Source organism: Alexandromys fortis, unplaced genomic scaffold (assembly GCF_014885135.2).
Source record: "Alexandromys fortis isolate MF-2015 unplaced genomic scaffold, M_Fortis_MF-2015_v1.1 scaffold_67, whole genome shotgun sequence".
In the NCBI taxonomy this organism is placed as follows: domain Eukaryota; kingdom Metazoa; phylum Chordata; class Mammalia; order Rodentia; family Cricetidae; genus Alexandromys; species Alexandromys fortis.
This window is the reverse complement of record NW_026067945.1, coordinates 1,228,145-1,245,327: the sequence shown is the minus strand read 5'-3', so window position 1 is coordinate 1,245,327 and position 17,183 is coordinate 1,228,145. Positions and strand designations below refer to the sequence as shown.

General features: G+C 39.6%; 1 protein-coding gene across 7 annotated transcripts in view; it reads left to right on the top strand.

Annotated features, from left to right (window-relative positions):
* Tjp1 (tight junction protein 1) overlaps positions 1-17,183 on the top strand; it is a 240,389-nt gene that overhangs the window by 163,510 nt on the left and 59,696 nt on the right. The window contains exon 1 of one of the 7 annotated variants that reach the window (XM_050149119.1): positions 3,253-3,717. The exons of the other annotated variants lie outside the window; for them this stretch is intronic. Within the exon in view, the coding sequence (XP_050005076.1) occupies positions 3,691-3,717 (27 nt within the window). The 5' untranslated portion in view covers positions 3,253-3,690. Of the gene's footprint in view, positions 1-3,252; positions 3,718-17,183 lie in introns of those variants that run through there. 7 annotated transcript variants of the gene reach the window in all.

Sequence of the window (17,183 nt, the reverse complement as noted above, 5' to 3'; positions counted from 1 at the left end):
AATTAACAATATTTTTATTGTAGTTAAATATATATATATAATGTAAAATTTTAGTTAACTTCAAGTATATAATTTATCATGCTTATTTTAAAATAAGAAGGGCTGGTAAAATGACTCCACAGGTAAGTGCCACGCCTGATGCCCGACGACCTTAGTTTTATCCCTGTGACGGAAGGAAAGAACTGACCCCCTCTCTCCTCCCTGCAAATCATCTTCTGACTTTCATATGTATGCTGTGGTATGTACATGAATGTACTCGAGTGAACACATACCCACACTCACATGGGGAAATAAATAAGTGTAAAATAAAGATCGGAGTTGATAGTTGTGTGTGTGTGTGTATGTATGTATGTATGTATGTATGTATGTGTGTGTGACTGAGACAGGTCTCTCTATGTAGCTCTGGCTGTCCTGGAACTCGCTATGTAGACAAACTGGCCTCTGAATCACTGAGGTCCTCCTGCCCCAGCCTCTGTCCTCTGCTGGGGTTGAAGGCATGCACCACCATACCCCAGCTTGTTTAAGAATTCTAGAAACTTGACAAGTCGAAGAAAGTTTCTTCTCCATTTTTCTTTGCCCTGTGACATATGAAAAGTCCTAAAGCCATTCACAGACTCTTTAGTGATGTGGTCAGGTCAAAACATTGAGTGACGGTACCCAACAGTTAATAGTGTTTTTTATATACATTCTCTTCTGTTGCGTTATCAAGACCGCCTTATGGTGCCCAACATTTCCTCTTTCCTTTCCAGGAGTCAACATACAGCTCTCACCAAAAGCAACTTAATAAGCTTTTTTAGCGATTGTTGTTGTTTCTTGTTTTGTTTTTACAATGGCAACAAAAATGAACATGTAAAATACATGTGTAGATACAGCTCACCGAGTCAAGGCTGTTTTACTAAGTAATTCTAAGTTTTCTAAAGACTTTGTGTGCTTCGTGCTTCTTGCATTCTGACCGCAGACACCAGAAATCCCACAGGAAGTTGTGCTTCTGAGTGTTGTGGTTTTTAGTTTCCTGTTCCTTTGCATTAGATCAGAAAGAAATCTGTGCACAAAGAGAAATTCTTGGTTGAACTTTCTTGTAACTCTAAATGAGATTCTCTAACTTATTTGCATTTTTTCCCCTTTTGATTTAAACCCAAGGCAATGTAGCCACATCTGTCTGTAATCATTAATGCCGTGGTATAATGTGAAAACCTTTTTTGGTGTTTAGTGAATAAACTCTTGTTAAAGGTTCGGGTGTATCTTTGAGATTATGCTATATGCTTTCCACGTCATATTGAACCACCTTCCCCGAGATATACTTTAGGGCAGAGCTAGATTCCTGACAACAGTGTTTTTCTTTAAAATGATATTTTTATTTATTTTTATTAGTATACAAATTAATATGTGTCATTATGGCACCTTCATTTATATAAATGATGGGAACTTCCCCTGCTATTTTGAGAAGATACACAAATATAGTTTGGTTTAGGTATAAATAATATCTTTTCAATTTATTAGGTATAACATACAGTTCAATTTATTTATTTATTTTTGTAGCTATTCATTTTTTATTTTTTATTTATTTATTTATTTTTATTGAGAATAAGAAAAAAAAAGTTTCCGCCTCCTCCCAGCCTCCCATTTCCCTTACAGTTCAATTTAGATAATTCGAAATACCATTAGAATTTATTTTGGATTTTATTTGATTTTTTTTAAAGCCATGGCGAAGGTAAGATCTACCAGGTATATTGGGTTTGAGACAAGTAAATGCAGAGATGTGACATTTAATTTACATAGTGGAAGACTTGATAACAATTGACCAATGAGAAAAGGGGAAGAGTATACGCATAAAACACCCCATCTGCCTCCAGGCAGGTCGGTCTGCAGAATGCTTGTTATTAAACTGTGAAGGACTTTCAACATCCACTTTCTAAAATACAGCATACCTTAGCTTTTTTGGTGAGGGAGGGGTTCGAGACAGGGTTTCTCTGTAGCTTTGGAGTCTGGCCTGGAACTAGCTCTTGTAGATCCGCCTGCCTCTACCTCCCGAGTGCTAGGATTCAAGGGGTGCACCACCACCGCCCGGCCATACCTTAGCTTTTTATAATGCTGTTTTCTCATAGGAAAAATTTAATCACCCTAGAGAACACAGGGCACCTTGCCTTTGAAACAACCACATGCAATACGACTAAAACAAAAAAAAACAAATTTTAACAAATGCATGGCAAGAAATAGTGTTTGGTTGCACAATGTTCTTTTCTAGTTCAGCTAACTTAGAGTTGGAAAATACGTGACTTTGAAACCTTAATTGGTGTTTTTGTGTCATATACGGATATTTCCTAGTTAGAATTAAGTTTGATTTTGTCTAAATTCTAAAAGCTATTGTTTAAAACCTGATGTTTATGCTCCACCATCTTGCGTGGCTATTATAGCATTATAGTAAGTACTTCAAGATGTCATTTCATATTACTAAACTTTTATGACATTTATGAAGAGCTTTGCAATATGCAGAGTGTAAACTAATGAAGCTTGAAGTGGGTTTTCTACCTATTTTTCCTGTTCATCAAAGCAGTTGGCTTAAGTTTGCCCAGTGGTGGACAGAACTGGATGGTGAGTTCCGTGTGTATTTACATCCATTTCTGTCCAACTTGAGCTGGAGGATGTGGTTTAGAAAGGCAGGCAGCCTCTTCTAGCTCTTAAGGGGCCAAGAATTTCAGCAATCTTGATAGCCCAAAATGTCTAGGGAGGCCGAAGTGGCTGGAGTTATCACTGGATGCTTGTTCCCCTCAGCGCCAGATCTGTAACTTGTTTATAGGCAGTTGGCTTGTTCTGAGCCTGCTAGAGCGCTTTTCGTGTGCTTTAAACAAAAACACATCTCTCTTCAATAGGGTAACAATGCCCAGACACGTGGTGACAGTTGTGACCATTGTTACTTGCGAGGTTGAGGAAATCACAGTCAGGTATTGGCCAGGCCCGCCTTTCCTGCCATACTCGTGCGTGGGGACTGACCCGGGGTGGCTGGCTGAGGAGAGAGTAGACAGGTCTCTGTAGGGAGTCGAAAAGCTTTGGTACGCAGGGGTTTGGGGTTCTTGGGGGCGAATTCTGCCGGATCTTTGATAAAAAACAAACAGGATGACTCGCGCGGCAGCGGAAACCGCCTAGCAAGTTACTTGGAGAGCAGAGCTTTTCCTTCCGCGCGGGGGTCGGACCCGGCCTGGCCCCGCCCCCCGCCGAGGCCCCGCCCCCGCCGGCCGGGCATGCTCAGTGGCCCTGTCCGGCAGGTTTTGCGTGGCTGCTTGAGTTGCCCGCGACGGCTCTGCCCGCCGACGGCACGTCTCTTGGCGGCCGCGCGTTCCGGGGAAGTTAGGTGCGGGAGCAGGCTTCCGAAGAGACGCCCGAGGGCGGAGGGGACAGCCGGGGGTCCCGGTGCTGCGGAGCGGCGAGCGGGCCGAGGACGGCGGAGGCCGAGCCGGCGGCCGGGTGTGCCCCGCGGAGAAGCCCGGGCGGGGCGGACGCTTCCCGGACTTTTGTCCCACTTGAATCCCCTCCCCGTGGGCCGGGCCTTTCCGGCCGCCCCCGCCCCTACCCCGCTCGTTCCCGGGAGATGTTTATGCGGACGGTGGCGTGAGGAGCGGGCGGGCGGGCGGGCGGGCCGGCGGCGCGGAGTTTCGGGTCCGAGGAGCCTCGCGCGGCGCCGAGAGAGACAAGATGTCCGCCAGGGCCGCGGCCGCTAAGGTGAGGGCTCACGGCCGGCAGGGGCTGCGAGCGGGGCGGTGGGGGACGGGGGAGACCGGCGGGGGACCTCGCCCCGCCCTCCCCGCGGGCGGCAGCCGGGGGCGACGGTGGCGGGGCGGGGAGGGAGGGGATGAGGGCGGGCTGGGGGCGCGCCTGCCGCCCGGGCAGGTGCACGGCTGCGGGTGCCTGGCTCCGGCTCGCGTCGGGAGGCGACGTGCAACAGGTCTCGCGCCTGGAAAGTCGCCCCGGGTGAGGATTCTCAGGTCCCCGAGAGCGTGTCCGTGGAGACCGGGGGTGTCACCTGCAGCAGGCGGGTGGGTAGCCGGGGCTTGTCTCCGGAGGAGTGGTTGGTACCCGGCGAAACCCTGTAGTTTCGATCTGATGTCACCCGCTGCGGTATGCGCAATGGCAGCGGTAAAGCTTTGAGACAGCAAAACACTCAGCTCGAGAGTAGCTAAGGTTTATTTTGAGGTTTACTATTTATGCGAGGCAACAGAGGAAGGAGAGTTCTTAGCACTTCGATTTCAACTTCAAAAGTATCACAAAGTGTCCTTGCACATGGACAGTAAGATGAACTCAAACGACAACAACAAAATATCCGGTGAATTCTGCAGAAAACAACTTTCCGATCCATCTTCCCGTGTGTTTTGAAGCGTGTTTCTTGACACAACATGTCTTATTATTAAGTGCTACATTAAGCTAAAAAAATTTTTTAAAAATAGACTCCCCCTTTTTTGTATACTTTAGGTTTTTTTTTTTAAATATCCTAAAGTGCTTGCTTTCAAACAATGACAGGAGTGCACAATCTGACGAGTGAAAAAAATCTCCCTTTAAAAAAATCTATTACTCCTACAGCTTAAAACAGGTGGTGATTTTGTGTATTTTTCTGTTTGAAATACTTAACCGTTGGGAGCAGATGAAGGAAGTGTCTGAATTCTTAACAGGACCTTGTCTTTTTGCTGGCATTAGTTAGCGGTTACGTTAGTAGTGACTAGATTGTTTTAAGGAATGGAGTATTCTTCCTTTAGGAATAATGTAGTCTGTATTTTTTTTGAACGTTCATTGGTGAATGATCTCAACCTAAGACTGGGGCCACAAACTAGAATCCGTGCAACATTTTGTTACTTATAAGACGTAAAACATGTTATTTCTCTGGCTGGGACTTCCTTTCCTCGGAAGAAAGGCTTTGTTGCCATTTTACCCAGAATGTCACTTTGTTTCGAAGTGTGAGTCCTGGTACTTGTTATTCAATACAACACACTTGAAAAGTGTTATTACAAAAGAAGTGTTTCCAATCCCTTGCTATGGCAAGGTGATTTAGAAAGTGTGTTTTTACACGTAAGTTACGATTTCGAGATTTTTATGAAACATAGCAAAACCTCTCTAGTTAGATATTTGCACACTTAACTGGGAGTTGAAGGGTTATTTTCTTGGTTGCTGTATTTGGGATGCACTTTGAAGTTTTTTAAAACTAGACCCACCATAAACAAGCAGGTAAATGCAGTGCTAATCAGTTGTTTCCCCAAGTCACATTTACTGTTCTCAGAGAATCAAAGATGCTTAAGAGCCCTTCTCTGCCAGTGCTTTACATAGGGTGCTTTTGTTTCTCCTACCCCCGTTAGAAATTGTACAGAAGCTAAGTTCGCAGCTTGCTCTTCTGTTTTTAGCACAACAGTTGTAGAACTTGTGTCTAAGCCAATCCTTTTGATTCTGTATTTTTGTAATGGTTCAGGAGTTTTCATCTTGCTGCTCAGGTCATCATTGCCTTTTTGAGGAGATGTTTGGCTTGTTTCCAGGAGATTGTTATTACAATGTTACTGCACTATATAATTGTACTTACATTTCTGTGTCTGTACACTTACTACTTAAAAACGAAAGTGCTATGTCAAAGAGTTCACTTGAAAGTACCATTAAAAATCTTCCTCCAAAGCCTCTACTTAAGAATAAATACAACAATGCCAGGCAATGACGCCGTTACTTTTAGCAGAGGCAGGCGGATCTCTGTGAGTTCAAGGCCACCCTGGTCTACAGAGCGGTTTCCAGGACAGGCTTCGATGCTATAGAGAAACCCTTTCTTGAAAAACCAAAAGAAAGAGAAAAATAAATAAATAAATACAACAAATAATGGGTGAAGGAAATCTAATCCAAGACAGTGCCATCAAACTCTGGGTGAAGAGAGGCAGAACTTACTTGTGGTCCTTGAGTTGATGTTTAAGTGCAGTGCATTTCCAAAGAGAGTTCCAGTGTGGTATAATAGGAACCATGATAGCTTGACAAGATGTTTATCTTAGCACATAAATGAATGGAGAAAATCCGTTCAGAAAATCTAATTGCTTATGAATTCAGAGTAATTTAAAGTTGGTTATTATTTCAAGAATAGGAGAATGGAGCCACACAACCAGACATAAGTAAATAATTAATAAATAGATAAATAATAGTGATTGCGATCAACTTTTAATATGCACAAGGATTGTTTTATGTGGGTAATTCATTTAGTTCACACAATAATACTATGAAGTGGAAATAGTTTGCCTAGGCACACTTGGCCCAGCAAAGGGGAAAACTGTGACTGTTTGTCAAACTAAGTATAGATTATTGGGAAAGGATCCATTATTCAGTGAATAAAACTACAAAGACCAGTATCTTCTTGTAAGAATGTTTCTTTTCTGCTTCATATATGCAACTACAAGAAAATGTAGGTGACTGTTGTAATTGTCCTCTGTTGTGGGTGTCTGATGGGAGTGCGCACATCCACCCAGTGAGTCGCAAGTGCCCTTACTCACTAAGCCATCCTTCCTTCCTTCCCTGCCCTCCTAAGTGACAAACACTAGGAAACAAGCCTAGGGAGACATAAGCATGTTCTTAGGCATGTGTGCACACATACACTACAAACATGAATGTTTGAAAAGGGTTCTCTGTGCATGGTATTAAGTAAATAAAGGAAAGGCTCCTTATGTGTATGATGTGCATCTGATCTGCAATGAATCTTGCTTACTAGTGTACTTGATAACAGTTACTTGAAAGTTGAAAACAAATTTGGTGCTGGTTCCCTGCCTTATCAAATAATTGCTTAATTGGATAAGAAAATAGTATTAGTAATTATTAGGAGCATTTTTGTTGCGTGACCCACAGAAAGCGACTAAAGGAAGTTGAATGGCTTCTGGAATTTCAAGTTGTATCACTTTGGAGGAAACAGTAAAAATTCTTGTGCCCTCCTTGGCTGTCTTATTCTGTGTAATGAAATGTTTGTGTCTGAGAAGCAGTTTTCTTTTTCCTAGTGGCTATGTCTGAAATAATGTAGATGGGTAGAAACCATTGCTCTGTTTTTTTGTGAGGTTTCTCAGGAATCTATATCAAGTGAGGCACAGTGAGGTTTTTCAATAGCTGAACATTTTTGAAACTTAACTGGAAAGCCACAGAGAAACCCTGTTTTGGAAAAAAAAAAAAAGAAACAACTGCAGAAAATAAGTAAGCTAATATGCAAAACTTATTACATCAGTCTTTACGGATAAGGATTGTTTGTTGAAGAACTATTAAATTTTAATTTGGGCCGGGCGGGTGGTGGCGCACGCCTTTAATCCCAGCACTTGGGAGGCAGAGGCAGGCGGATCTTTGTGAGTTCCAGACCAGCCTGGTCTACAAGAGCTAGTTTCAGGACAGGCTCCAAAATCACAGAGAAACCCTGTCTCGAAAAAACAAAACAAAACAAACAAAAAAAAAAAATAAATAAATAAATTTTAATTTGGTACTTAACTGATGAGTATTTGCTTCATATACTTCAGGAGTAAAGTAAAATCTCAGTTAAGGCTTAATATTTTGACTTTATTGAGTCTGCTACCATTTATGTTTTTTGTTCTAGTGATTACTCCCTCCTCCTTATTCAGTTTGTACAATAGTGCTCACCAGACTTTTAAGTATGTAGGTGTTTTCAGCATTTTAGATGCCATTCATTAAAGCTCTAATTCATGTAAATAGGCTGGTAGTCACTACATTATGTAGCTTCATAACTTATTGATATAATGCCATTTTCCCCAATATGTGTTTTCATGGTAGGAGCTTGTAAAGTGAACTTTTATTTTGGGTTTGAGGGAGACTTAATGCTGCCTGTTGCTTGCTGTGATGGTTAGTGTCGGCCTTACTCACAGTAGTTCGGAGCATGAACCAGTCTGTGGCTTTTAGGGCTATGATGGGTATTTATAGTACTGTTTCTTGTTTGCTTAGAGGGGAAAATTACAGTAGTTTCACTTTTTTTTTTTAATTCTACAATTGGGGTTTTGTCTCTGACCTACCTGCTCTTTAATCCTTTTCTATTTTGAGACCTGATGTAAATTCAGTACAGTTGTTAGGAATAATGAATAAGATCACTGTGCTGTCATGGAAATGTATTTTTTTAAACTTTATTTTTAATCTTTTCGGTCTTTCAAGACAGGGCTTCTCTGTAGCTTTGGGGCCTATCCTGAAACTAGCTCTTGTAGACCAGGCTGGCTTCGAACTCACAGAGATCACCTGTCTCTGCCTCCCGAGTGCTGGGATTAAAGGCCTGTGCCACCACCATCCGGGGGTGTCTTTTAAAATCATAGTTTCGATGAACATTTAGGAGATAGAGTTTTTTTTCTTGATCTAGCTCTGATGTGTTAATAATTCAGTCTTCTGAAAAGCAAGAATCCAGGTTTAAATTCAAAGCTTGCCTTCACCCTCACTCCAATCCCCAATGAACCGCCTAATTATGGATGACAAACTTGGGGTGAGGGAGGTGGGGGCAGCAGAGTTTTTATCAAATGTCAATTAAAATTAAAAGATGGCTTTTATTTAGAATAATATTCCTGAAATATTTGACTGGAATTTGTTTTCAATTCCAAGCTTTGAAAGACAATGTCAATAACAAACAAAAGACCATCTTGTAAATTTGGCAACATTTAACCTGGCAGAAAGACCTTAGGATAGTTTACCAAGTTTCAGACTTAGACTAGATTGCTCTGTTTCTGAGTAGCATTTCCTTTGTAAGGCAACAATAAGAACAGACCTTTTGCTGTCTTTGACCTAGTGTGCTGCTTAATTTATTTATTACAGAGAAGAGTGGCTTCAGGTTGCTCCTTTATGGGCCAACTATTCCATTTCTTCTTAAGCAGATAGATAAATTCTTAATAATGAGTGAGAAGCTTGGGTAGGTATGAAGAGCGTTTCATCTTATAACCCAAAAATGGAAAAAAATAATTGGATTCTGAATGATTGGCTGTACAGTTCACTATAAAGCTAGTGGTGCCAAACTTTTTTTTACCATGGAATATACTACTAGTGCTACTAGTGGTATAAATAGGCCCTAAGCTGTTGTATTTGTAGTATGTCGTAGTAAATCTTTTTTTTTTTTTTTTTTTTTGGTTTTTCGAGACAGGGTTTCTTTGTGGCTTTGGAGCCTGTCCTGGAACTAGCTCTGTAGACCAGGCTGGTCCACCTGCCTCTGCCTCCCGAGTGCTGGGATTAAAGGAGTGCGCCACCATCGCCCGGCATTGTCGTAGTAAATCTTAACTTTGGGGTACATTGAAAGATAACATGTTATTAGATTTTACCATGGGTGCATTTTAGTTATGTGTCAGAACAAGGTGTTTTGTGCTGGCAGCATACCAGGACGTCAGTTGGCTGACAGATAAATTCATTCAGGTTTGCCGTTCACGCAAAAAAGGTCAAAGTAAAGAATATTTTCTGTGAATGGTAATTAGGAACAAAAGTTTCAATGAATTTGTTTTAATTTTTTGAATTCTTTTGTTTTTTATTTTTTTAAAATGGAGTACTTTCCCAAGATAAAAAAAAATTCTATTTTCAGCCAGGTGCACATCTTTAATCCCAGCACACAGGAGGTAGAGGCAGGTGGATCTTTGTGAGTTGAAGGCCGTCCTGGTCTATAGAGTGAGTTGGGGACAGCCAGAGCTACACAGAGAGACCCTGTCTCAGACAAAAATAAAATAAAAAACTGCATTTCTTCTTTTAGGAGTTTTTTGATATTGGTGCTAGTATAAAAAAAGTTTTTGTTATTATTACTGTTTTGAGGTGAGTTTTAATCAAACTGGGATCCATCTCATTGTGTAGCTGAGATCAGCCCTGAATTTAGTTACTGGTGTTATTGGTGTGAGCTACCACATCAGCTTTTAGAACAATTTCAAATGACTGGAATATATATTAAATTTATAATTAAATCTCTTCTCAAAAATTTTACTCATTCATTTAATTTTTATTTGCATTGATGTTTTGCCTACATGTATGTTTGTTGAAGGGTGTTGGATCCTCGGGATTTGGAGTTAGACAGTTGTGAGCTGCCCTGCTGGTGCTGGGAATTGAACCCAGGTCCTCTGGAAGAGCAGCAGTGTTCTTAACAACTGAGCCATCTCTCCAGGCCCCCTAATTAAATCTTTTTGTTCACTTGTAACCCTAAATGCCTTGGAACTAGCTCTGTAGACCAAGCTAGCCTCGAGCTGAGAGACTTGCCTGCCTCTGCCTCCTGAGTGTTAGGATTAAAGGTGTGCACCACCGCCACCTGGCTTCAGTTTTAAAACTTGCAATTCATTGTGTAAAAAACAAAGAGTTTTGGACTGGGTGTATCACTCAGTTGGTAAAGTGCTTGCTTGTGTAGCACGCACAAGGCCCAGTGTCAGTCCCTAGTGATGCATAAAGTGTGTGTGGACGTGCATGCCTCTAACCCCAACTCTGGGAAGGTGGAGGCCTGAGGACTGAGGTCATCCTCATCTGTGCACGTAGTTCCAGACTGTCTTGGACTACTTGATCTGCCTAGGCTGACCTCAAACTTGTTACGTGACCCAGACTGATTTTGAACTCAGTTCTACGTCAGCCTCCTGAGTGCAGGGATTCCAAGACTATTTCACTAGCCTGCCCTTCATAGCCTTTTGTTGTAGGGAAACTTCTTGCCTTATTGACTTTGGAGGGAGAAGAGTAGGTTAAGTTGTTTTATACTGGTTGAATATTGTGCAAAAAGAATTATTGGAACAAATTATTCAGCTATTAGAGTTCCAACAGTTGTGAAAGCTGCTTTGGTTAGTTTTAATTTTGAGAATATTTTATGATTAAATCCTAAATCCATAGTGGGATTTACTTTACTCTGGTAAGACCATTGAAATTTCCAATCAAGAGATAATATGTATTTTAGACAAAAAAGCATGTGAAAACAGATCTGTCATTCAAAATTAATTTTTTTCCAGTAGTATCAGTTTGAAAAGGACTTTAGAACACTTACTCAATAATTTGTTTTTTTTTTTTATACTGGACTATTTAATCAAACAAAATGCACTGTACTATACTGATGCTATATTGCCCATAAAATTGGAAATGAGTGGGCATTGAAAATAGGTTCTGCATTTATGTTGAGTGCTGACTCACAGATACTGAGCTTAGTGTTTCATAGCTATGCTATTTGATCATTACAATTCTGTTAGATATTACTATTTTCTTTTACAGGTGAAGGATCCAAGGCTAATTCATTTGCTATAGTTAGTCACACATCTGGTTATAACTCAAATATGTGTCCATTTAAATGCTCCTGTGTTCTAAATGAGCATCAGATCAGCTTTAGTATGCGTCAGATGAGTCTTAGACTGGACAAGGAGCAGCAGTCGTAAAGCTGTAAGCATTGGTACTACTGTATTGGTTGGAAGCAAGCTGCAGTGAAGGAAGCTCCAGCTGGTTTCTTTCCTGGGGTCAGACAAGCCAGATCTTCCAGTTTTTCAGAACAGGCTATAAATCTGGATTTTGTCATACTGCCTTGACTTAAAATGCCAACTAATTTCTTATCTTCTTATTGTGAAAGAGTACTAATATATAAAAATGCATTAAGCAAATTTACATAAATGAATTAGAAAGTGGATACTCATGTAAGCAGCAGCCAGATTCTCTACTGCAAGAAGTCCAGTAAGATAAGGACATAAAATATATGGTCATCGAATAAGCTTAAGGTTCTTTCACTTACTGAGTTTAGGGTCTAGGTTCTGGATTTTGGGGGATCTATCTACCATTAGCTACTGTCTCACCCATTTAAAAGGAAGGAGTAGAAAACAGTCCCCAGCTCAAGATAATTTTATACTCAACAGGGAACCTAACACATAATAAGTTACCAGGATTGACACATCTTTTTAAAATATCAGAAGTGCATTTTAATATTGGAGAAAAGCACGTAGGTATTATGGTTGATCTTGTTTATGTATAAAGTTCATTCTGTAGATAAGTAGGCTCAATTCGGTAAGTTATTTTTTAGTGTCAGAGGCGGTGCTTGGGCTTTTGAGATACCTAGGAAAACTGTCTTATGTTAACATTAAGAGCTACAGCCTAGCGGGGTGCGCACGCCTTTAATCCCAGCAGAAGCAGGCCAATCTCTGTGAGTTCGAGGTCAGCCTGGTCTATAAGAGCTAACTCCAGGACAGGCTCCAAAGCTACAGAGAAACCCTGTCTTGAAAAACAAAAAACAAAACAAAAAAAGAGAGCTATAGCCTAGTTTGGATTAGGCAATAGAGAGGCTTTGAAGTACATTATAAATCCAGTGTATATGACTCAGTTTGGATATTCACTTAGTGGTGAGTGATTGATTAGCAAGTTTTTCAGTTTTTATCAGCTGAGCACCTCTGATCTTGTCTTGTAATTCTATCTGCATTTTCTACCATTTACTGTCTTCCCCCCTCCACATATGTAACATACACACTAATTCTCTTTGGAGTACTGTAGTAGCCTTCTAAAGAATACCTTAGCTCCGGTTTTTCCATCTCTTCCAGCCCCCTTTCAGTTCTGCTATGTATACTTTCTGCCAGGTTTCTCTTTGTTCCTCTTAGGACACTGGTTTTCTTTCTTAGTAGTGCTTACTTAAGCCCATGATTATAATCAAGGCAGGAAGTGTTTGGGTCATCTGTGTCCCCCACTAGCATGTAAGCTCTGATAGAAGCATGGTCTTATTTGATTGTGCCTGGTTATTTGCAGAACTTAATACAGTCTCATAGTACATAATAAATTCAGATGTCCTGCCAGGGATTGGCTTTTGATTAGACTGCTTCTTTTACCTGGGATGTTTCCCACATCCATCCCTCAGTCATCCAGCATTAGTTTCTTTTTTCCTCAAGAGATTTGTCCTGAGCTCAAAAATGAGGTCAGAACTCAGGAATGTCAAGATCCTATACATCTTTCCCCACTTAGAACTCAGACCTAATTGTCTGCTATTTTATAAAGAGTTAACTGCTTTACACAGTTACATACTTGCTTGTATTAGACGATCTTTTAAAATGCTCCTGTAAGATGTTTGCTTATCTCTAAGATTCCCTATACTTTTTCTTTTCTGAAAAAGAAGGCAGCTGCTGAAGCAATTTTTCTTAGTGCAGCTGGGCCATGGTAGGGGCATTCTTGGTTTGGGTCTTCTCAGATTAATGATTTCCCGATCCTTCAAGTTGTCTTTCTTTTTTTAAGTGAAAAACACTTCAAATGGAAATTATGGTGAATCTTCCATGTTCTGATTTCAGTACAGATACCAATTAATGAACCCATTATCACATAACTTTTTTGTTTATTTGTTTTTATAAGATCTTTCCCTCCACACCCCCCACCTTCCACATGATCTTTTGGAGCCCAGACTGGTCTCAAACTCTTGGTTTACCTGTAGTTGCCTTGTTCCTCATGTCTTCCCTTAATTAAGAGCTGAGATCATAAGCATAGACCACTACACCCGGCTTTATAATTGGTAAGTGCTTGATTGCCTGGATTTCTTTTTTTTATTTAATTAGTATTTTTTCATTTATTTTCTGTCCTCCTGTGTCTCCCCCATCTATTCCTCCTGTCTCCATTTAGAAAGGGCCAGGCCTTCCATGGACTTGAACAAAAGCATTGCTTAGATTTCTTAATGCACTAGGTGTCACCAGATGATGGTGTTTAAATTTTATTCTTTTGTGATTTATTAGCTGGAGTATCTAAGGAAAACTTCCTTTCATGTACTGTTCGGTTACCCAGTGTTACTGTTTGTATAAGGAAGACAGAGTAAACATTTAGTCCCTTGCCAGTACCAGTTTCCAGAGTACTGTAATTAATTGTTCCAATGCTTATCTTTCTTTTAAAAAAAGATAGACAAGTGGGCAAATTATTTATATATTTACATATATATTTGCTTTGCTTTTGTAATTCCATTATAACTTCTATCAAGATACTTTATTTTGAAGTATTTCTAGCAGTACATTAAACTAAAAAGAGATCATGGTGTATGTAAGTTAATTTTTAAAGTGGATACACCTCTTTGCTTAGCTTCTAGGGCAAGAAAGAATCTTAACCAGTACCTAAGAGTTTTTTCCAACTTCTGTGCCTGTGTATAAGGGTAACTCTGTCCTGGCTTCTAGCTGGTAAATGACTTTTGTCTGCTTAAGTTAACGCTTATGTTCTTTTGTGGGTTATAAGATTTATATCTGTTTGTTCACTTTGGCAAATACAAAAATTTACATACACGATTCTAAAGCCAACCTTTTCCCTGCAAGTATATAAATATGCTTTCTTTTTATTTTTTTTTTACAAAATTGGCACCTTTTTCATTTTTTACATGATTTTTTAATTGTGAAATACGGCCACTGTCAGTATTTTCACACATTTCTGACATAGTTGTTTTCATGTTTCTTAATTTCTATTGAAACTTTATCCTGTAGTCACTACATACTTATTTCAATAACTACTTGACGTCTTACATTTAATGAATTGCTTTTTTTTTATTGTATTTGTGAATTTTGTTGGATCCCTGATTGCTCTGGGAATCTTTTCAGAACTTCACTCCATCGAACTTTAGATTAATCTTCTTTTACTACCTCTTGGCATCTCTGTTTTGAGAATTTAAACAGTTTTCCTCAGATCATTACCAGGATATGTCATCTGCTATCTTTTAACACATATACTATTTCCTATCTTTGTACTGCAGCTATAGAGTGGTGGTCAGAGCACGACACTTACTTGAGAATTCTCACAGGGCCGGGATCTGTCCCTATACTTCTTAGCTCCTGACTCAATCTCATCCCAGGAACTTTTCTTATTTCTTATTTCTACTTTAGGTAGAATAAAAAGCTAACAACAACAGTAAAACACAAAACAGAAACAAACTTTAGAGCTCCAGTTCAGGTCAAAGAGTTGTTTCCAAAAAAGTAGGACTTGATTTTCCTAATGGAGGATTGGGAGCCATGCAGAGGCTGTTCAGGGTGCTTTAACACTGATCTTCTAGACAAATATTTAATATAAATAATATTAAATAGGATCTAACATTTCTAAAACTCAAGAAAATTTTATCTTTTGTGATGTTAGATAATGAAGTATATTGATCTCAGATTGAGAGATCTTCAGTTCTTGTATTTTGGTGTGTTCTCTGGACAGTAAATAATGTTTTATATTAGTTCCATTGGTTTTCATGTATTTTCACTGGCAACTTCTCAAGTTCTCTTGATTCTTCATTCCTTTCCCTAAAATAGTTATGGTCCATAGGGTCATCTTAATCCTTTGTAAACTAGATATTGGTTTCAGGACTACAGTCTTGTAGATGGCTCTTAGATCCTTGTCTACTCTAGATTTCAGTCTTGACTTCAAATATGTATACTCACCTGCCTAATTCCTGTGTCTCTGCTCTGATGCTTCCCTGGGTACCTCAAATTAAGACTATCTGAGGCTGCATTTGTAATGGTTACCTGCCCTTTCAGAGCTGCTCCCCCCACCCCTCTGTAACACTTCCTTCCTAATGTTAATTCTCCTCTGACTGATCTTTCTGCTTTCCACTTATGGTCTTCAGAATGAACTCTGCTTGCACTGTTTAATTATCTAAAATTTATTAGTGTTTTCCTACTGATATTAAAGTTCTAAACATTACAACATAATGCATATGATGTGTCTGGAGATTTGCTGTTTCTCTGTTTAACCCTGTCCCTCTTTTGCAGCTAGATAAGTACACTCAGTAATAGGAAAATGACCTTTCCTGTCAGCTCAGCTCTCCTGTCTTACTCCCATTTGTAATTGGCCTAAAGGATGATGAAACTGCCTAGAATTAGGATCTAGAGTTGGCAGGAAGCCCTTCAGATTTGGTGATCTGAGTAGTGTATTTGCCAGCTGGAGCTTAGAACAAAGAAGCTAAACAAACTCTTGGCAGATTCTGAAATACAGCTTTTTTTTTCTTTAGAAATTATGATTCTAGTCAGTTGATACCGACTTAGAAGTGTATTCAAAACTAATACAGGAGCCGTGAATTGCAGTCACTTTTGATGCTAATTATTGAATTTGTAACCCATTCTTTAGTATACTTTATTTAAATAGACTTTTGGAACTGAAAAGAACCTTTTCCTTGATATAATTCAGGCTAATTCCCTGATCTTATAGGTGAGGAAAACTAGGATCTCATTTCAAATTTATAACAGATTTGGGTACTGCTCTTATTTTTAGCCTAGCTCATTTTCTGTGTATCGTGAATAGTTAATAAAGAATACTAGAAGAAGAATCGTCATCCTTAGTGGCTTAATGTCCTGTTCTTTACAAGCTTAAACACTTTTAGAATGAGACTGGTGTGGGTTAACAGAGGCCCTTATGTAGATTTTAAGATGATTCATTTTAAAGAGATTAATAAGTTTATAGCATGAAAATTAAGTTTGCACATAACTTTATTTGCACAAGTAATAGATGATTATAAAACAGCACACAAGGACTTAGAGTGAAAGGAACCCTCTCAGCTTGGCTTATGTTTCTCATCAGAAGCTGTTGTATTTTAGCTGTTTTCCCAGAAGTGTTTCTCCCTATTCTAAAGGATCCAGTTCTCACTCATTAAAGTCATTTTCTTTTTTTGGGGGGGAGGTGGTGTAGAGTTTATTTCGTGGGTTATGGAGGGGGGAATGGCAGGAGAGAAGAGGAAGGGAGAGAGGAGAGGGGCAGAAGCTGCCTATCCAGAAGAAGGGCAGACAGACAGACACACACAGAGCAATAATAATTTTCATAATTTAATAAATTAGTTTAATAAATTTAATAATTTAATAAATTAAAACAAAAGGTCCAACTATAGAAGCAAATGTTGGAAACCTCAAGTAGCATTGGAATGTGAATGTAGTTTTAAGTATGTTGCCAATTTACTATAAGTAGGCAAAGAACAAAAAGACAAGCACCTAATGAGAAATATATCCACAGCCTTTATTCCAAGCTGTTCATTGTGAACCTTTTTCAGATCTTTTCAGCCTTCTCCCTCCTTAGACTTACACAAAATTAGATCTGACAATACCCAAGCTATTTTGTAACCTGCTTTCCTTTGCTTTGCCTAACGATGTAAACTAAGTCATCATCACAGCCCTTTGGAGAACCACACACTTTCCCTAAGACAGTTCAAGGAAAGTACCCATTATCAGATCACTTACAGTTTGGACTGATACGGAAGGGAATTAAAAAGTCATGGAAGTCCTGCTACTAGTTAACAAAGTGGATCCAGAAAAAAA